The sequence below is a fragment of the Terrapene carolina genome, unplaced genomic scaffold (assembly GCF_002925995.2).
Source record: "Terrapene carolina triunguis isolate 2854851 unplaced genomic scaffold, T_m_triunguis-2.0 Scaffold583, whole genome shotgun sequence".
NCBI classification, from domain to species: domain Eukaryota; kingdom Metazoa; phylum Chordata; order Testudines; family Emydidae; genus Terrapene; species Terrapene triunguis.
The window spans coordinates 926,119-947,734 of record NW_020664934.1 but is presented as its reverse complement, the minus strand read 5'-3'; the positions used below and the strand labels follow the sequence as shown (position 1 = coordinate 947,734).

The window sequence follows — 21,616 nt, the reverse complement described above, 5'->3', positions numbered from 1 at the left end:
GCAGCCAGGCCTGAAAATATGGGTCTTAGTTGTGGGTTCTAGACAGTTAGGAATCATTTTTTCAAAGATTTCAGGCTGTTTTTCTTTCCTTTTGCTCCTTTCCCTCTCGGATGGGAAACACTTCAAAGGTCCTTCAATGGATATGCCCAGTTCTACAGTTCCTTGGGACTTTTCTCAGTTAGGACTTGATTCAGAGCCAATAGAAGCCAATGGAAAGACTCACATTGCCTTCAATGGATCAGGCCCATAAGTCCCTGTGAAACATTTGCTAATAGTTTCCCTTTCTGTTCACCCCTCCCATGAGACTCACCCATGGCTTTTCTTGGCAGCAGAGAGGACGTAAGAGCGCTCCCTGCTGGCTGTGCGCCTCAGTACACTGTTGGCTGCCTCTGTCCTGGAAGGGAAGGAAGAGATACCCCTGGGGGAACTCTACGCCACTGCGCAGATGCAGAATTTATGTCCCCTGCAGATTTCTTTGTTTCCCCACAGAAAAATGACTTTCTGATAGGGAAGCAAAGGGAAGCCACAAAAGCAGTCATGCGACCCTCCCCAGCAGTATGTTTCGGGTGCACAGGGCAGCCGACAGAGAGGCAAATCACTGTGGGGCAGGGGCGGGACTGGGGAAGATACAGCTGGTGGCTCCTTCCCTGTGCCGGGCTCAGCTGCTAGTCCCGACTGGGCTGGGGAGGACAGAACTTCATCTTCCCCTGCATGGCATCCAGGGCCATGTCAGCCCTCCCCCAGATTTCTCACCCTCCCCCCACCATCTCTTCCTGCACCCATCGTTCCTCAGCTGCAGCGGGAGAGATCACTGTACAGGGAGCTGATCCCCCATCCATCCAACGCCCATGCATCCAGACCCCCTCATACCCAGACCCTCCCACCAAGCCTCACCCACCCCACACCCAGAACCCCTCCAATGAGCCTCACTCCCCCTGTACCTGGACCACCCTGATGAGCACCAGCACCTGGATCCCCAACCTACCGAGCCCCAACCGGCTGCACTTGGGTCCCAACCCCCATAAGCCCCACTCCCCCAGCATCTGGCTCTCCGCACTGAGCCCCCCAAGATTCCACTGCTGAGCTCTATCCCCACACACTCAGACCCCACTGCTAAGCTCTAACCACCTTTACCTGTATCCTCCTGCAGAGTCCCATTACCGTTGCACCCAGAACCCCCCAAGTAAGCCCCTGTGCATGTAGATCCCCCCGCACCCAGATCCCCCACTGAGCCGCTTGCACCCAGATTGCCCCACACAGAACCCTCTCAACCCACACCTGGATTCCCGCCCCAATAAGCCCCTCCACACTTGGCTCCTGCCTGCCCATACCTGGTGCACCTGGCATGGAGGTGCAGGGCTCTGGGGTGTTACTGGGGCAGGCCTGGTCCTTGCGCTGTGTCAAGGTTAGGTGCAGCCTTATCACTGAGTCCATGTCCTGGGGGTGGGAGGGGGAGCTGCACAGTGACCTCCTACCTCTGTGCAGCCAGTGCCCTGTGCTCCCCAATGCCATGCTGGAGCCTCCACATTTATTTGACGAATAAAATTTGCAGAATTGTAAAATATTCTGCAAAGAATTTTAATTTTTTTGGCACAGAATGCCCTCAGGAGTAAAGAGAGCACATTCCAGTGATGAAGGTGGGAGGCAGGAGACTGAGACGGTAGGGGGCTAGAGGTGAATGAGTCACTGAAGGCTTGTACCAGACTCCGCTGGAAAGAACATAAATCAAGCAAGAGCCAAGGGTAGTAACAATGGCCTATCTGTCCATTTAATCTGTACCCATCACTGTGGTGGCCAGGTATCAATTCCCACCTGCATACTATTTATACTGTGCTAGGCGTGTACGTAGCTCTGTGCAATGGGTGAAATGTGCCAAGCAATCAATAGAGTCCCTAGCTCAAGGAGATTACTGTCCAAGGGCAATGAAAGGTTGCAATATGGTACATAATAAAACAACGCAAATACAGAGTGTGGGGCCTGGGCTTCACAGCTGGATTGCTGAATGGACCAGGTGTGTCTATACAGATTCATTTGAAGATTTTGGTACCACTAAATGTGGATGGGGTGCTGCCAACCTCAGTTTTTTGCCCACAGTGGAATGTGGGCAAAATCATAGAATCATAGAACTGGAAGGGACCTCGAGAGGTCATCTAGTCCAGTCCCCTCCACTCATGGCAGGACTAAGTATTATCTTGACCATCCCTGACGGGTGTTTGTCTAACCTGCTTTTTAAAATCTCCAATGATGGAGATTCGACAACCTCCCTAGGCAATTTGTTCCAGTGCTTAACCACCCTGACAGCTAGGAAGTTTTTCCTAATGTCCAACCTAAACCTCCCTTGCTGCAATTTAAGCCCATTGCTTCTTGTCCTATCCTCAGAGGCTAAGAACAACAATTTTTCTCCCTCCTTGTAACAACCTATTATGTACTTGAAAACTGTTATCATGTCCCCTCTCAATCTTCTCTTTTCCAGACTAAACAAACCCAGTTTTTTCAATCTTCTCTCACAGGACATGTTTTCTAGACCTTTAATCATTTTTGTTGCTCTTCTCTGGACTTTCTGCAATTTGTCCACATCTTTCGTGAAATGTGGCACCCAGAACTGGACACAATACTCCAGTTGAGGCCTAATCAGCGTGGAGTAGAGCAGAAGAATTACTTTTCATGTCTTGCTTACCACACTCCTGCTAATACATCCCAGAATGATGTTCGCTTTTTTTGCAGCAGTGTTACACTGTTGACTCATATTTAGCTTGTGGCCCACTATGACCCCAAGATCCCTTTCCATCTTACTCCTTCCTAGGCAGTTATTTCCCATTTTGTATGTGTACAACTGATTGTTCCTTCCTAAGTGGAGTACTTTGCATTTGTCCTTATTGAATTTCATCTTATTTACTTCAGACCATTTCTCCAGTTTGTCCAGATCATTTTGAATTATAATCCTATCCTCCAAACCACTTGCAATCCCTCCCAGTTTGGTATCATCCACAAACTTTATAAGTGTACTCTCTATGCCATTATCTAAATCATTGATGAAGATATTGAACAAAACTGTCCCAAGAACTGATCCCTGCAGGACCCCACTCGTTATGCCCTTCCAGCATGACTGTAAACCACTGATAACTACTCTCTGGGTACGGTTTTCCAACCAGTTATGCACGCACCTTACAGTAGCTTCATCTAGGTTGCATTTCCCTAATTTGTTTATGAGAAAGTCATGTGAGATAGTATCAAAAACTTTACTAAAGTCAAGATATACCACATCTACCGCTTCCCCCCATCCAAAAGGCTTGTTACCCTGTCAAAGAAAGCTATCCGGTTAATATGACATGATTTGTTCTTCACAAATCCATGCTGTTACTTATCACCTTATTATCTTCTAGATGTTTGCAAATTGATTGCTTAATTATTTGCTGTATTATCTTTCTGGGTACAGAAGTTAAGCTAACTGGTCTGTAATTCCTTGGGTTGTCCTTATTTCCCTTTTTATAGATTGGCACTATATTTGCCATTTTCCAGTCTTCTGGAATGTCTCCTGTCTTTCATGACTTTTCAAAGATAATCGCTAATGGCTCAAATATCTCTTCAGTCAGCTCCTTGAGTATTCTAGGATGCATTTCATCAGGCCCTGATGACTTGAAGACATCTAAGTAATTTTTAACTTGTTCTTTCCCATTTTAGCCTCTGATTCTACCTCATTTTCACTGGCATTCACTGTGTTAGACGTCCAATCACCACCAACCTTGTTGGTGAAAACCAAAAGAAACAAGTCAATAAGCACCTCTGCCATTTCCACATTTTCTGTTATTGTTTTTCCCCCCTCATTGAGTAACATCCCTACCCTGTCCTTGGTCTTCCTCTTGCTTCTAATGTATTTGTAGAATGGTTTCTTGTTACCACTTATGTCTAGCTAGTTTGATCTCATTTTGTGTCTTGGCCTTTCTAATTTTGTCCCTACCGACTTGTGTTATTTGTTTATATTCATCCTTTGTAATTTGACCTAGTTTGCACTTTTTGTAGGACTTTTTTTTTGATTTTTAGATCATTGAAAATCTTCTAGTTAAGCCAGGTGGTCTCTTGCCATACTTCCTATCTTTCCTACATAGTGGGATAGTTTGCTCTTGTGCCTTAATAATGTCTCTTTGAAAAACTGCCAACTGTTTTCAATTGTTTTCCCCTTAGACTTGCTTCCCATGGGATCTTACCTACCAACAACCTGAGTTTGATAAAGTCTACCTTCTTGAAATGTATTATTTTTATTTTGCTCTTCTCCTTCCTACCATTCCTTATAATCATGAACTCTACCATTTCATGGTTCCTTTCACCCAAGCTGCCTCCATTTTCAAATTCTCAACCAGTTCCTCCCTATTTGTCAAAATAAAATCTAGAATAGCCTCTCCCCTAGTAGCTTTCTCCACCTTCTGAAATAAAAAATTGTCTCCAATACATTCCAAGAACTTGCTGGATAATCTGTGTTATTTTCTCAACAGATGTAGTTCTGAGTAGTTGAAGTCCCCCATCACCACCAAGTCCTATGCTTTGGATGATTTTGTTAACTGTTTAAAAACAGCCTCATCCACCTCTTCTTCTTGGTTAGGTGGTCTGTAGTAGACCTCTACCATGTCATCACCATTGTTTTTACCTCTTTTATCCTTACCCAGAGACTTTCAACAAGTCTGCCAAAATATATGTTTCCATTCCTAAAGTCCCATGCCAGAAAAAGGTACTTCTGAAAATATTATTTCAAGTGTCAGGAATTCTGATTCGCTGCTTCTGAGGCAGTGTTCCAGGAAGTCCCGCCTTACAGAGGAAGTGATGTGAAAGCTAGAGCTTGGCCTGAGCTATGGAAGTTCAGATCTGGATTTAGATCCAAATGCAAAAATATCCAGACTTAGAATTCTGGAGCTCGGGTCTGGCCACAGAAAGTGGCTTGCTCACTTTACTCCCAGGATAATCCTGAGTCTTTACACCATTTTTTCCATCCATTCACATAGACTGTATGTAGCTGATGGGTTCCCCACCTCCTCTCACTCGCTAGGAAATTAACTGGGACATACTGTCATTTTGAATCATGTCAGGCTTTTAATTATATTTTGTTAGGAGCCCGGAGGCCTGGGGGCATTGATGCACTCTATATAGAAATGCATTATTATTCTGACTGGCTCAGCTAAAGTTTTCATAAACTTGACCTGCATGATGCTGGTAGATAAGATGAAAAGATACTTTCTGTTGTGTCCATTGAATCCCCAAAACCCCTGCATGGAAAGATATTGGCTGCAGCAGTTTGTACCTCTTCTTATGTTCATCTGGGGAAAAGGATGGTTTCTCTTCATCTGACTCCACTGATATTTGCCTGACATTGAATGGAGCCCTGAATCCAAGAGAAGAGGAGAACTATGTTAATGGCTTCGCTTTTGTACCTAGTAATAAAAGAATTTAAAGCAATGGACACTGGATAACAGACTTTGAAGCAGCCTTAGCCAGGTGAGCATAGATGATGAGATGACTTAGAGGTAGACGTCAGTGCAGCACCTAAAGGAATCCTGACCCTCATTCATGGGAGAGGCACTTTTATTTTCCATGCACAATGGTGAAAACATATCCCTGTCCAGGTTTTCTGATTTACAGGGCTTGAGCCTCAACAGATGATAATGCTGAATGCTCAGCCAGAACCTGCTTTGATCAGAAAAATCAGGCAGTGGCCTGGCAGCAGGCCCGGACATGAGATTTCTGCATTTCTTGCTTTCAGACAGGCCACAGATACGGCAAAGCAAGCATCCCTTGTGATAGTTTGGAGGCTTCTGACTCCTGTCCCAACTGGGTTTACTAAGAACAAAATTCACCCCATGCAGAAGGAAGCTCCACACAGTAACTTCTTTTAAAATGAATGGCAGTGGAATGTTCAGCAAGCCAAGCGATCAGCCTGGCTGAGCAGGTGGCTCCATCATGCAGGCGACTGCACCAGGCGAGGCCCTGCAGTTGGATAAGCAGTGCACTTCTCCTCTTGGTACACTCACAGTTTCTTGTAATCCTCAGTTGTCATCTTGTATCCGGAGGAGAAGTGGGGGAGGCTGGCACTCTTAGCCTGAGCTGCAGCACTGCAGATAACACAGTCACTTCCATTAATGTGACACTTGTGACCTCTTGCCCTCCCGCCAGCTTCCCTCCCATGCAGATTCGAGAATGTTTCACAAGAGAAGGGCAAAAAGGATGACCTAATGGATCATGTTGATTACTTTAGCCAGTCTATGGACAGCACATTGTTCTTCTGAGCTGTCCTGGGCCCAGGATACGATATGATAGATATGAGGGCCCAGTAGTTTCCCAAGGGCTCCTGAAAACTGTCATTACTAGGTTTGGAATCCCCCTCCATCACACAATCCTATCTTGTTACAAGGAGAGAGACACACACATCTTGTAACACTGCTCTCTCTAGCATTATCCACTGGACAGTAAAGGGGGAAATGCCTGGGTGTGCCATGGTGGCAAAGAAGCCATAAATCACCCTGCCATGGGGAAGGCACAGGACTGGCTATGCTAGCTTTGCAACTCTCCACCCCCCAAGTACTCCTCATGCCAGGGGCATGTAATGAGTGCTCAGGAGTAGGCTAGTGGCAGGCTGGGGGTGAGAGGTGTGTGACCACAGCCTCACCCCACCACTCCAGCTTTCAAAAATAAACAACATCATCATCGTAATAAAATATTTTTGTTATTTTTGTGACATGTTTGTTACAATGATTATTGAATGAAACCAGCATGGACATTTTCTCAAGGTTCCTACCCACTCCAAAAAGCTCTAATCAGCACATGATTTCTGGGACAAGCATCCCAAGATAAAAAAAAATGAGGGCACACCCAGAACACTCCCACTCCAGACAACTTCCGGCAGCCTTCTCGGAGGTCAGTGATGGGCCAAGATGAACCTTTCCACTATGTGCCACAACCAGTTCAATTTAGAGATGGCATGAAGCCTCAGAATTGGGATCCGAGTTTGGAGTTTTGAATGCGCTTCAAGTGCAGCGGGTTGGGTCCAAGTCTCTCTAGCTTGTTAGACGCTTCATCGTCTCTGGATTCTGAACTGTGGTTGGAGTGGCTCTGCCAGAGTTTAATGGAGATCTGTGGGACTCTACAGGCACTGTATGAAATCAAAGACTGGGCACCAGTGTATGCAGAATATTCCAAAATGCCAAGCAGGTCTTGTATGAAGAATAGGATCAGACAAACCTTTTCTGCGTGCCATTGGAATAGAAGGTGCTCTCGGGCGGAGTCTTGTCAATGGTCCTGGTGAACACCCCCCTATAAGAAGAGGAGAACTGTAGTTAGATGCAGGGCCATCTTAGAACCAAAATTACAGAAAGGCTCAGGGAGCCATTGAGAAAGGCCCCAGTGGAGAGGACCATGCTAAAGTGGGCCCCAAATCTGTCTCTCCATCAAATCTATTAAACTGCAGATTTTCCTCATAGATTGCAGGGCTCTCATCACCTCCAGTACATTATGATCTGTATAGCCTGATGGGGATGCACTGCCCAGCCTCGCATTCCATGGAAGTATGATGACTTTGTGACCCTTGAGTGTGTACAAGGATTCATCCAGCACCCAAAGGGTAATGGAATTGTGAGAGGAATTGAATACACCTAGCATTTTGGCTAATGCAAGGGCCTATGTCTCATGTTGAGGGCAAGATGTTGGGTCAGAAACAGATTAAACCATTCCATGGTCATAGTCAATATTTAATCAGCTCCCAGATGGACTTGGGAGTATGGCAATACAGGATACATGATCCTCTGTCAGACCACAGAGGACCAAGTCCACTGCTGGTCAACACCTAGTGCTGCAATGGAAGGTGAATCCCACAGTGCTCTGAGTTTCTAGTGCACTGTTGTTTACAAGGGACTGGGAGAGACTTCCTGACACCCCCACCAAGTGACCACCTTACTCCTCAGGCTACGAGATCTGATTTCCCATCACTGCCAGGGCTCTGCTTGTTAAGCACCCAAACATGTCTACCCACAGGGGATCCCCACAGTCAGACATCACCATAACAGTGAAACACAGGTGATATTGATATTTCACCCATTTTATCCTCTACTGTCTTAGCCTCTGTCACCTGCAGCCCCAGTGATTCTAACTCCGGGGATGGGGCTCTGCATACCAACCTGATGAGGTAACCGGAGGTGGGCTTGGAACCTGGCAACCTACACAGGGAATAGAAATCAAAAACTCACAAGGAAGAAACGGGAGCAGCAATATCCATAGGGTACAAGGCTGTCAGTGCACCAGGGCTTCTGGTGCTGTCCAAAGCCACAACAGTGGAAATCCAGAGCAGCGAGCCCCGTGATGCTATTTCACATCCCCATCCGAAGTTTATGTAGCCACTATTGTTTACAACTAGCTCCAAGGGATTTTTTTTACACTATTTCAGGATGTGCTATAAGGGGCTCTATCAGGAAACTGACTCATTCTTTAAAAATTTGTGCTGACAGTCTATTTAATTCCAGACACAAACATAAATCCACAGATGGAATATAAATGCATGGATAATGGATCAAACATTGTCTCTCTTATAGAACAACATATTTACATTAACTTATTCAAATGTCCATCTGCAGAAGGGGCCTGCTGTTCAGCTAGGGAAGGAGTTTGGAGAAACACTCCCTTAGGGGAACAGGAAGGAAACATTGTCAGATAGGGTTAGAACCAGCAAATTGTGACATACTAAAAGGACTGACATACAAACCTGTGACATATTGAGTCAGAAATGTCTTTCTGACAGTGAAAGTAGGACAGGGACTGGAGGAGAAGCAGCATAGGGATGGCCACACTGGATTTTCAAAAGTGACTAGTCATTTGAGGTGCTTCAATGTTTGGGTGCTCAACCTGAGATACCTTAAAGGCTCTGATTTGTAGCAGCTGGGGCTCAGGTCCTCAGAGGTGCTTAGGCCTTTGAGGATCTGGGCTTTGGTGAGTCTGGCCCCTTTTAACATGTCTCAGGTTGGGCACCCAGAATCACTAGATGCTCTTGGAAAGCTTGGCCCATTAATTATTTGTATTGCAGTAGCATGTGAGAATCCCAGTCACGGACCAGGACCCCCATGCTGGGCGCTGTACAAACAGAACAAAAAGACAGTGGTCCTCGTTACCATCGGGTTTCTGAGCACCTTGCTCTCCCCCTTACCTCAGCTACAGCAGACTCCACTCCTCCCCTTTCACTGCAAGGTGAACATGCCCCCGAAGGCATCACATTGCCAATGTCACAGGGGTGTGCACGGGGGGGAGGGGGGTAAGCAGGGGCACAGGCCCCCCAATCAGTGGGGGCACAGAACTCCTCCGGGGCGGGAAGACCAAGCTCCTCCAGCCTTGAGGCTGCAGGGGGAGATCCAGATCCTCCAGCTGCCGGGTGAGAGCGAACTCCACCAGCCATGGGGGGCAGGCATGGAGAGCGAGCTCCACCGGCCCTGGGGCACAGAAAATGCCACTCCAAAAGTGGCCAAATTTTTATTCCAGTGCACTCCCCTGCAATGTCACAAATGTTGCTGTTATTATCTATCGTGCCCCAATGTGCATGTTGCTTTACAGGAAGGCCTCAAGCAAAGGCCCTCCCTGGAGAATCCTGCCAGCTAAGGAGAGGGGGAACGCAACGAGAACTGATAAGAGGTCATGGAGGAGAAGGGGGAAGTGGCAGCAAACCGCTCACAGGAGAGTTATTAATGAAAAATTCAGATTGGCGAGGACTGTCACTTTTCAGCAATGGGACTGCAGCCAGCAGGGGGCTCAAACACTGGGCTAATCGCTGCCCCATGTTTTTATTTTCTTAGGATCTGAACAGCTGGATCCTTATCCTCAGGCAGCACACTGGCACAGGGATCCACCTGTATCCATAAGCTTGCAGAATCAGGGCCATCCAAAGCACCTTGCCAGCACACGGATCCACCTGCATCTGTGAGCTTGCAGGCTTAGGGCCAGAGGTGGATTAAGGTTTCCTGGGGTCCTGGGTCAGAGCAAGTGGGGGGCCCCTCCGTACCCCTTCTGCCTGCAGTCCCGCCCCTTCTGCCCCTTCTGCCTGTGGCCATGCCCACGACCACACCCCATTCTGCCCCTTTCCCCCGCAGCCCCACCCCTGTTCCACCCACGGCCGTGCACCATTCCACCTTCACACACACACTGTTGTCCCACAACCCGTTTGCTCCTTTCTGCCTCCCCCTCTGTTGCTCTAACACGAGAGAAGCCATGGCAGGGAATGAGAGCTCTTCTAGTCCTGGGGCCGCAGCGAGGGTCCAGGCGCCGTGGCTTCCCCCACCCACTCCCTGCTTGGCGCTTCTGCCAGGGTTCTGGACTTCCGCCACACTGCGGTAGATTTCTGCTGAGGGTAGGGCACACATTTTTCCAGGGCCCCCAAATTGGCCAGGGCCCCTGGGCACAGGTCCTGTCAGTCCACTGGATAATCTGCCACTGCTTGGGACCATACATGGCACTACGTTGGCACACGGATCCATCCGCATGTATGAACTTGCAGGATGGGGGCCATGCTCTGTCCAAGATGAATGCTTGCAGAATGCTGTGCTGAGCACAATGGGTGCAGCTCTCCTCCTGCATTACGTTTTATAACCTAATAATACCAGGAGTGGGTGTGAGGAGACCTCGAAGAACCCCATGTACAGGCAGCTGCAATGGCACTGCATATTTATACCATCCCAGCCAGAAGCCTTCAGTTACCTGTCACCGTGGGGTGTAACAGATGCTGAGGCTGGGGATCCCCCGTCGATCTTGCCAGACCTACATGGTGAGTGCCTGGTGGGGGGGAGGAACAGAATCACAATGGTAACAGTCCCATTCACACAATTCTCAACTGCTTTAGACATGCCAAATGTGACAGTTATGTGAGTAAAATTCACCTCCAGTGCCATCCCATGTGCATGGCACATCGTGGTGCCAGTGTGGCAATGGCGTGCTGCAGCCAGAGAGGACTTCCAGAGGAATTCACCCATGAAGGAAATCCGGGAAGGCAATGCTCCCTGAAGAACCACATTGGTGTCATCATACTCACCCAGCTCTTTCATCCACAGATCTCAAAGCACCTCACCATGAGGCAAGGAGCATTATCCCCATTGGACAGATGGGGAAAGTGAGGCACAAAGAGTGGGAAGTGACTTGCTCAAAGTCACACAGCGAGTCTGTGGCAGAGCCAAGCATAGAACCCAGTTCTCCTGAATGTTACTCTGGTTCGCCCAGCCTCTGGGATTGCACTGTCTGCCTCCCTATTTTGCTGCTATTATTTAGAGAGCGCTCATGCTGCAGATGGTGCTTTATAAACAAGTAGGGAGAAAAGTCCCTGCCAGAGAATCTACAGCATCCAAACTGCTGTGGGGATGGGGCATCCTGTGGTCAGCTGCCAGCTTGCTGATGCACTCAGGTTTCATCAGCACTGGGGAGGCTTGTTTAGAGAGGAGGGAGATTTTTTGTTTTGTTTTTCATTAAGCAGTTTAATAAAACACTGGCTCTTTAAGTGTCTGTATCCCAAGCTCCGCCCAGTGCACCTTGCAAGGGTAATGCTATGCCCCTGGGATCAGCAGGGGGTGGTGCAGAGCTAGCTGTATTGGCTTTACAACACTTAGGGTCCAGGATTCCCCCACATGGGGCAACCTCCATCTGCCCACTTCTGGCAGCTTTGCAGCCCCTTTTTACCATGCCAGCAACCACAGGGCCAGAGCATTGGGCAGGACTGGCTCTATGAGTTCAGCTGATCCTCTCCCATTTGCAGTTGGACATCTCCTGGGGATTAAAAATGCCTCAGAGCTGCTGGGTTCATGGTTCTCTGGAAAGGTCATTTCCATTTAAACTATCAAAAGTAAATACAAGCAATGCGTCCATTTGATTGTGAGTTCACTGCCAGCCGCATGGCCTTGTGCCACCCTTAGGGAATACCTGACGGTGATGGGGTTGTCCCATGACTCCATTGAGTTTGGGGAAGGGACTCTACCAAAATAGCACAGAATTCTGAGAGGAAGGGGCAACAAGCTGTGGGTGGGTGAGACTGGTAACTCTACTTACAATGGGCTGCTCTTCATCTCCTCCTCATTGTCTGAGTTTTGTGGGTAGATCCAGCTCTTATCTCCTTTTAGTGTGGTGCGTACCTTCATCTGTCTGATGATCTTCTTGCGATCTTCTTCACTAGGTGGGATAACACCCCCTGATACAGAACAAGAGGAGATGGTTTAGGGGATGTGTGGGAATGGGGATGGGCTTGTTGAATAAGCACAGAACTCCCACAGACCCATCCAGGAGCCATTCCAGTTGGGAACAGAAGCCAGCCCTTATTTCCCCCTTCTTATTCTAATAGATTTAAAATACCGAGGGAATCTTTCACCCACTCATACAGGCTTTGGCAGTTGGAATTTGCCAGCTGGCAAAGTCAGAGGCAGACTCCAGACTGGACTTAGAGGGCCACTTTACACTGGATATCCTGGCCTACAGGACCCTCTACTGGAATTCACAGACTCATTTGCTTGTGCTCCTTTAAGGGGAGTATTTAGCATGAATCCGTTGTTTTTCTACCACAGAGAACCAAAGACATTCAGGTGACTGTCTGCTCGCTTATCTAAAAGGCAGTATGTTTGCCTCCACATTCCCTCTCCCTGAATCTACTTAGAGTGGCTGAAGCTAATGCAAGTGTTAGGTTGGAAAAAAACATGTTTCTGGTTGTCATGCATGGTTTGCCATTTCTGCCACCTAGTGGTGAGACAAGTTTAGGACTTGCTCAATGGAAGGACGGACAGATCGAAAGAACATAGGAGTCCCTCCTGCAAACCTTGTCTAATGACAACCTCAAATTAGCGAACTAAAGAGACCCTTGCCTTGCTCATTTCTACCCTTCCATTCCCAATTGCTATTTCAAATGCAAGTGATCAATCCATGTCTTCCAGAATATGCGTACCACACCTGGCACAATGGGGCTTTCATTTTGATTGTGGCACAAGCACTAGCCTCCTGTCCCTATAATGCCTTTTCCTTCAGTGCTACTCTGTCAAAAATCTACTTATCTTCCATTGGCTCTGTCCTCTCACCTATTAGGAGCCTTAATTACATAATTCACTGGAATAAGTGTTGTTAACGTTAATTAAAACATTGAAGCAGGAGATGTGAAAATGCCATAAGTTGGTAATTAGGACATGCTGCATCATCAGCAGGGTAGCGATCAGGCGAGAGAAAGCAGTTCAGGGGAGATGGGAGAGAGTGAGGGTTGGACAGGGTGGTGTTTGAGAGGACCAAAGAAGCCTAGGGAGGGGCTAGAGACAGTGGAAGGCGCTGAGGAAAGCTAGGGTGTGGAGGACCCGTATGTGGGGGGGAGGAGGGGAGAGGAATATCAAAACATGGATCAATGTTGCAGATTGCTAAACACTATCTGCAAGGGGCTGAGTACAGCTGGATGGGAAATGGGAATTTGCATGGGAAAAATCCCCATTCAAAATAGACTCCCCCTTGCATACAAACAATTTTCCCAGGAGAAAATTTTGAAAAATGAGAAGGTGTGAGGAAAACTTGTTGCCAAAAAGCCTCCAACTTTTCCAGTTGGAAACCAGCAACAAATAGGGTTGCCAACTGTCTAATCACACAAGCCCAAACACCCTCGCCCCATGCCCTGTCCCGCCCCTTCCCTGAGGCCCCACCCTGACTCACTCCAACCCCCTCCCTCCCTCCATCGCTCGCTCTCCCCCACCCTCACTCACTTTCACTGGGCTGGGGCAAGGGGTTGGAGTGCGGGAGGGGATGCGGGCTCTGGGCTGGAGGTGGGGCCAAGGGGGCTCCGGGCTGAGCCTGGGGCAGGGGGTTGGAGTGCGGGAGAAAGTGTGGGATGCAGGCTCTGGGAGGGAGTTTGGGTGTGGGAGGGGGCTCAGGGCTGGGGCAGGGGTTGGGGTGCAGAAGGGGGCGCATGGTGCGGGCTCCAGCTGGGCGGTGCTTACCTCAGGTGGCTCCCGGGAAGCAGCTGGCATGTCTGGCTCCTAGATGGAGGGGCCAGGTGGCTCTGTACACTGCCCCTGCCTACAGGCACTGCCCCCACAGCTCCCATTGGCTGCGGTTCCCAGCCAATGGGAGCTGCAGAGTCAGCGCTCAGGGCGGGGGCAGCACGCAGAGACCCCCTGGATGCCCCTGGATGCTTCCGGGAGCCATGCGGAGCCAGGGCAGGTAGGGAGCCTGCCTTAGCCCCGCTGCACCGCTAGACTTTTAGTGACCTAAAATCTCCCGGATTGGCTTCAGTAGCCTCTGGGAGATTGAGCCCAATTCTGCAAAACTCACGGCCAATCCAGGAGGGTTGGTAGCCCTAGCAACAGAGGGCCAGAAGGGTTCGGCCTGCTCCACACACAGATTTTGCACAAGTGAAACTATATCGGGGTGGGGGGGGGGGAAGGTTACCACAGTAGTTACACCAGCAGAACCCTGAATGTAGACACAGTTAGGCTTACCATATTGCAGGTTCCCAAAAAGAGGACACAATATGGGGGGCATAGTTGGGGGGGTGCAGAAAGGGCAAGAGTGTTCTGGGAGGGGTATTTGGGGAGTGCTGGGGGAGTGACAGTACTGGGAGGGATATTTGGGGGGTGCTGGGGGAGTGACAGTACTGGGAGGGATATTTGGGGGGTGTATGTGTGTACTGGTGGGAGTATTTGGGGTGTGCAGGAGGGGTACGTCTGTATTGGGAGGGGTATTTGGGGGGGCCAGAGGGGTGTATGTATTCAAAAGTGTATTTGGGGAGTTCTGAGGGCGCATGTGTATTGGAGGGTATTTTGGAGCATGCAGAAACTGTGTGTAGGGTATTTGGTTGATTCTGGGGGGAGTACGTGTGTACTGGGGGCTATTTGTGGGGTGTGGCAAGAGTGTGCATGTACTGAGAGAGCAATTTCAGGGGTGCAGGATGGGTATGTATTGGGGGAGTATTTGGGGGGTGCAGCAAGGGTGCGTGTGTACTGGGAGGCGTATTTGGGGGTTCAGGAGGGGTGCGTGTGTATTGGGAGGGATATTTGCGGGGTGCTGGTGGTTGAGTGTGTATTGAGGGGTATTTGGGAGGGTGGAGAAAGTATGCCTGTGTACTGGAGAGGGATCTCACGGGGGTAAGGCTGAGAGGAAAGAGTAGGACCAATGACATTTCAGACATCATACACTGGAATAGGGGAAATCATAGATGTTAGAGTTCATATAACAAATAGCATGATCTTAAGGAAGGAGAGGGCTGCAAAGCAGCTTAGGTAGGGGCAAGATAAATCACCTTTGCTGACACCAAGAGACATCATGGTTCTCTTAAATTTTCTTCTACTTCAGTTCCCAGTTCAAGGTAATGGGTCCACCTGAAAAAATGAAAAAGCGGGAGAAACCCAAATTATTGCTCCAGTTATAAATGGTTTCCAGACAGGATCTGGGTGAGTGTGTGAATTACATATCACACTGGCAGAAATGAGACGGGGAAGGTCTATTTGCCCCTCTATTTTATTTCATCCTCTTGGCCAACTGGAGTCTTTCCCATCACTGTTCTCATGGATCCATGTGAAAAGGCATTCAGAATTAAGGGATCATAGCAATTTCGGTCTGGAAAGGACTTTGAGAGGTCATTCTAGTCCATCCCCCTGCTCTGAGGCAGGATCAAGATGGGTAAAACTCACTTGGATTCATGCTCAGGTCCATTAACTCCATAGTCTAGTCATGGCAGACATGCCTATCCAGGCTCAGTGGAGGAAGAGGCACCCCAGGGTCATATGCCTCAAACCACTCAGACAAGACACAAGACACATATTGATGTTGATATAACACTGACATTCTTTTAAAGCAGCATCACTTTTCCAGGCAGAACTGACAATTCCTGTTCCCTGCCAAATGATCTCACAAGCAGGTAGCAAGCTGTAGTAACCTTAGCCTATAGATACCCACACACATTGTTGTCTCTTTTACAAGTGCGTAAATGACTTAATGACTGACAATTAAGAGGCTCTTTCATCCAAAGAGCTATATTCTCTACAGTCTGGTATGCAAGGACCCTCTTCTTCTTCTTCTTCTTCTAGTATAGCAGTAGGTGCTGTCATGTTTTGGGCCTTTCAGCAGCTTCTGTGGGAACATCATGACAGTTACAAAGCTGTGGATCTATAGAACCTTAGGCCTTGGCTACACTTGCGAGTTACAGCGCAATAAAGCCTCCCCCAGCGCTGTAACTCACTCCCCGTCCACACTGGCAAGGCACTTACAGCGCTGTATCTCCGTGGCTGCAGCGCTGCATGTACTCCACCTCCCCGAGAGGAATATCGTGTATTGCGCCGCCGCTGCAGCACTGCAGCGCCAGTGTGGCTGCCCAATGCACTGTGACTGGCCTCCAGAAGTATTCAGCAGTATCCTACAATGCCTGTTCTAGCCACTCTGGTCATCAATTCAAATTCTACTGCCCTGGCCTCAGGTAACCAACCATGTGACCCACCCTTAAAATTCCCCAGGAATTTTAAAAATCCCCTTCCTGTTTGCTCAGCCAGGCATGATGTGGAGTGGAGTGCTATCAGCGAATCTTTCCAGGTGACCATGCCTCCACGCGCCAAACGAGCCCCAGCATGGAGCAATGGCGAGTTGCTGGACCTCATCAGTGTTTGGGGGGAGGAAGCTGTCCAGTCCCAGCTGTGCTCCAGCCGTAGGAATTACGATACCTTCGGGAAGGTATCAAAGGACATGATGGAAAGGGGCCATGACTGGGACGCCCTGCAGTGCAGGACTAAAGTGAAGGAGCTGCGGAGTGCCTACCGCAAAGCCCGCGACGCAAACGGCCGCTCAGGTGCTCCCCCCGCGACCTGCCGATTCTACAAAGAGCTGGATGCGATACTTGGGGTTAACCCCACCTCCACTCCGAGCACCACCATGGACACTTCAGAGCCGGAGTGGGAGGAGGAGGAGGAGGAAAACGGGAGTGAGGGTGGTGGGGTGGAAGGAGACACCCGGGAATCCCTGGAGGCATGCAGCCAGGAGCTCTTCTCGAGCCAGGAGGAAGGTAGCCAGTCGCAGCGGCCGGTACTTGGTGGAGGACAAACAGAAGAGCAGGTTCCCGGTAAGCGGGGTTTTTTTCGGGAAGGAATTTTTTCGGTGCGGGCCCTTTGGGAGAGGAGGGTTAGGCATGCATGCCTAGATGCGGAATAGTGCATTGATGTGGTTTATCACATCGCGGCAATCGGCCTCGGTAATCTCTTCGAATGTCTCATCCAGAACGTGTGCAATGAGCTTGCACAGGTTTATCGGGAGAGCCACCGTGGTCCTTGTCCCAGCCAGGCTAATGTGTCTGCGCCACTGTGCCGCGAGGGGCAGGGGGACAATTGCTGCACACAGGCAAGCTGCATATGGGCCAGGGCGGAAGCTGCATTGCAGTAGAAGACCCTCCCTTGCTTCCCAGGTCACCCTCAGCAGCGAGATATCATCCAGGATGAACTCCTGTGGAAAATGTTGGGACAGTGTTCAGTGTAGGTGCCCCCTGCAGCTGTTGGCTCTCCCCAAGGCACAGAAACCCAGAGGACAGTACAGCCCTGAAACAATCAGTCCCCCTTACTCACCATTTTGAGGCTCCCGTGGGTTGTGTGTGCTCTGTTTGGGATGGGAAAATTATGCTATTGTGTAGACCCTGTGTGTGCCCCCCTTAAGTGCAGGGGAAATCATTACTCTGTCTGCTATAAACAATGCTGCCTCTGTTAAATGTTGCATTTTGCCTATACAGCTGCAACAACCTTGAGGCCTCAGCCGTCCCTCTTATCGCCTGCTCAGAGACTGCAAAGACTCAGGAAGAGACCGCGAAAAACCAAAGAAGACATGCTGCAAGAAGTGATGCGGCAATCTATTAAAGAGAATGAAAAAGCACAGAACTGGAGGGAGAGAGAAAGCAGGATCCGCCAGGAAAACGCAGCGCACTGGCGGCAAAGCACGGAGTACCGGCAGCAAAGCATGGATCGGCTCATAAGCATCCTGGAGCGCCAAGCTGACGCTATCCAGGAGCTCGTAGCCATGCAGAAGGAGCAGTACCGCAAACGCAAATCTCCCCCCCCCCCCCCCACAGCCCTTGTCCCAAAACTCTTTCCCTTGTGCCCCACTGTTACCTCCAACCCACTTTCCCCAACTTCCAGGTTCTTCATGCCACCAGCTGCCTCCAACACCAGTATCTTCACCACCCAGCCCTGAAAACCTTGACCCTTACCCTCTGCACTCAACCCCCATCACCATGCAGTATAGCTATCCTGAAGTGCAGCACTCACTGCACAGCACACCAGACAGGACATACGTGAATCTGTGATTGTACCATTCCCCACTCCACCCCCTTGCCCTTTCTGATTCCCAAGCAGCTGTGTTTCTTTTCAATAAATAAATGTTCTTTTCAATAAATGGATTTTCTTTTCAATAAATGGATTTTTTGGCTTTGAAAACATTCTTTATTATTGCATAAAGTAAAAGATTCCTTAGCCCAGGAAATAAACAGGCACTGCAAGTCTGCTTAGCAAACACTGATTCCTAAAGACTGAAACTACTGCACTTCACTCCCGTGCAGGGCACCAGATATCACTGCTGGTTTTCAGCCTCAAATTGCTCCCTCAAGGCATCCCTAATCCTTGCAATCCCGCGCTGGGCCCCTGTAATAGCCCTGCTCTCTGGCTGTGCAAATTCAGCCTCCAGGTGTTCAACCTTGTAGGTCCATGCCTGAGTGAAGCTTTCACCCCTTCCCTTCCCAAATATTATGGAGGGTACAGCACGCAGATATAACCGCGGGGATGCTGTGTTCGGCCAAGTCCAGCTTCCCATACAGAGATCGCCAGCGGCCCTTTAAACAGCCAAAGGCACACTCCACAGTCATTCGGCACTGGCTCAGCCTGTAGTTGAACCGTTCCTTGCTGCTGTCAAGGCTCCCTGTGTAGGGTTTCATGAGCCATGGCATTAACGGGTAAGCGGGATCTCCAAGGATCACAATGGGCATTTCAACTTCCCCTACTGTGATCTTCTGCTCTGGGAAAAAAGTCCCGGCCTGCAGCTTCCTGAACAGCCAAGTGTTCCGAAAGATGCGTGTGTCATGCACCTTTCCTGGCCAGCCTGTGTTAATGTCAATGAAACGCCCATGGTGATCCACAAGCGCCTGGAGAACCATAGAGAAATACCCCTTCCGATTAACGTACTCATATGCTAGGTGGGGTGGTGCCAGAATAGGAATGTGCGTCCCATCTATCGCCCCTCCACAGTTAGGGAAACCCATTTGTGCAAAGCCATCCACTATGTCCTGCACGTTACCCAGAGTCACGCTTCTTCTGAGTAGGATGCGATTAATGGCCTTGCAAACTTGCATCAACACGATTCCAACGGTCGACTTTCCCACTCCAAACTGGTTTGCGACCAACCGGTAGCTGTCTGGAGTTGCCAGCTTCCAGATTGCAATAGCCACCTGCTTCTCCACTGGCAGGGAGGCTCTCAATCTCATGTGCTTGCGCCGCAGGGTGGGGGCGAGCTCCTCACACAGTCCCATGAAAGTGGCTTTTCCTCATCCGAAAGTTCTGCAGCCATTGCTCGTCATCCCAGACTTCCATGACGATGTGATCCCACCACTCAGTGCTTGTGTCCCGAGCCCAAAAGCAGCGTTCCACGGTGCTGAGCATGTCCATGAATGCCACAAGCAACTTTGTGTCATACGCGTTACGTGGCTCGATAGCATCGTCAGACTCCTCACTCTCACTGTCACTTTGGATCTTAAGGAATAGTTCGACAGCCAAATGTGATGTGCTAGTGAGACTCGTCAGCATATGCCTCAGCAGTTTGGGCTCCATTTTCCGCAGACAGATCGCGCTGCACAGAAACAGTTGAACAATGGAGCCAAAGGTGGACGGAAACAAAGGGATTTCTGGGATGTGAAGCGATGCATCACGGGGCGTTGGGACAGGACCCAGAATCCCCGCACCCACGCCCCCTTCCCACAACCCACGGCACCAGAATGGGAAGAGATGCTCTGTAGGATAGCTGCCCATAATGCACCGCTCCCAATGGTGCTGCAATTGCCGCAAATGTGGCCACGACAGTGCGCTGGCAGCTGTTAATGTGGACAGACTGCAGCGCTTTCCCTACTCAGCTGTACGAAGACAGGTTTAACTCACAGTGCTGTACAGCTGCAAGTGTAGCCAAGGCCTTAGATATACCAGCTCTATTGTCCAGCAATGAAACGTGGCTGCTGAAGAGTGGCACACTGACATTTGCGATTCTCACCATCTTCATCATCTGCTCTGTATTAAGGGACAAGATCAGCAACGAGAATGTTTGTAGCCGGACCCAGTAACCATCTCCATCAACACTGGTTCGGGTTCGGTGGCTTTCTTGGTATGGACATATAATTACAATGGAAGACCAATGAATTCCAAAGTGTATTTACCAAGGAATGCTGCTACATGGCCAGAGATCCCATGGTAATCACAAATTTCAGGGGTGCAGTAAAATTACCAATGATGGACATAAACTGACTATCCAGCCAGACCACTTGAAGGACCAAGCTAGAAATTGATCTGCGTGGCACTCAGACTGCAAGGATGCTACGTCCCTTTGGGATTTGCATGATGATGATTTGCATGATCTCCTTTGAGTGTAATCTTCTGCAGCAATGTTCTCTTAGGCATCTGAGTCAGTTTGAACCAATGCACCAACTGAGAAGCTAGGAAGTATTTTGCTACTGGAGGTGTCACCTTTCCTGTGAAATACAACACCAAAGTCCTGGCCTGAATGGTCATTGGACGTCCCATGCATTTTGGGCATCCCAGACTAGGGTTAGTGTGAGTGTCCTGGCCAAATTCCAATTTGGCTAAGTGTACGCTGCCTGTCTAAATCCCCTCTGAAAACATTACAAGAGAGCAGAATTTTTCACTTCTTGTCCTAAAGGCTTGTCCTGTGCCACTGCTTCCAACAGCTGTGTATTCCTCCCCAGAAGCAGCCATGCTCTGTGTGTACAGTCTGTAAGGGCTTGGGAATCTTCAAGATGCTGCATTAGGGTGACCAGATGTCCCGATTTTATAGGGACAGTCCCGATTGTTGGTGCTTTTTCTTATATAGGCATCTATTACCCCCCACCTCCTGTCCCGATTTTCACACTTGCTATCTGGTCATCCTATGCTGCATGAATATAAAGTTAAGTTATTATTACCTGTGGGTGGCTTGTTTCTGAAATATTGCATGGAAACCACGCTCCCATTAAAAAATACCTAGTACTGATCTCACAGCATCGCTGCTTGATGAAGTCCTCACCCTTTGCTTGGCACATGGGAAGCTGAATAACCACCTCTGCTCTTTGCAGATCCAACTTACCTCCTAGTTTGCACTGAATTCTGGAACACAACTGAAGTGCAATAAATTCAGGACAACTCCTGCTCTCAAGCTCCATTCACCTGTTCAACCTTTCCCTTCTAGAATGCTAGTTTAACTCCCACTGCATGTAGACAGCCCTCTCCTGCCCCCATCTTTCCCAGACTGGCCTTCTTGAGGCCTTTCCACTCAGTCTCACAAGGGGACAGAGACAGAACAAGGACAATAATCCTATTATGGATGACTGTAAAAGGTTCGTGCCGGGGCTCGACCCTCCGGGGCAGGAGGGGAG

At 49.2% G+C, this 21,616-nt stretch overlaps 1 protein-coding gene across 1 annotated transcript in view; it reads right to left on the bottom strand.

Annotated features, from left to right (window-relative positions):
• The window catches only part of ZNF185 (zinc finger protein 185 with LIM domain), a 91,273-nt gene extending 75,989 nt beyond the window's left edge, over nucleotides 1-15,284 (bottom strand). Inside the window, exons 1-8 of the mRNA XM_026659139.1 lie at nucleotides 15,260-15,284; nucleotides 12,049-12,187; nucleotides 10,714-10,788; nucleotides 8,157-8,195; nucleotides 7,225-7,296; nucleotides 6,018-6,098; nucleotides 5,291-5,371; nucleotides 311-394 (exon numbers count right to left, since the gene is read on the bottom strand). Coding sequence (XP_026514924.1) covers nucleotides 311-394; nucleotides 5,291-5,371; nucleotides 6,018-6,098; nucleotides 7,225-7,296; nucleotides 8,157-8,195; nucleotides 10,714-10,788; nucleotides 12,049-12,187; nucleotides 15,260-15,284 — 596 coding nt within the window. The remainder of the gene's footprint in view (nucleotides 1-310; nucleotides 395-5,290; nucleotides 5,372-6,017; nucleotides 6,099-7,224; nucleotides 7,297-8,156; nucleotides 8,196-10,713; nucleotides 10,789-12,048; nucleotides 12,188-15,259) is intronic.
• Nucleotides 15,285-21,616: the final 6,332 nt, after the last annotated feature.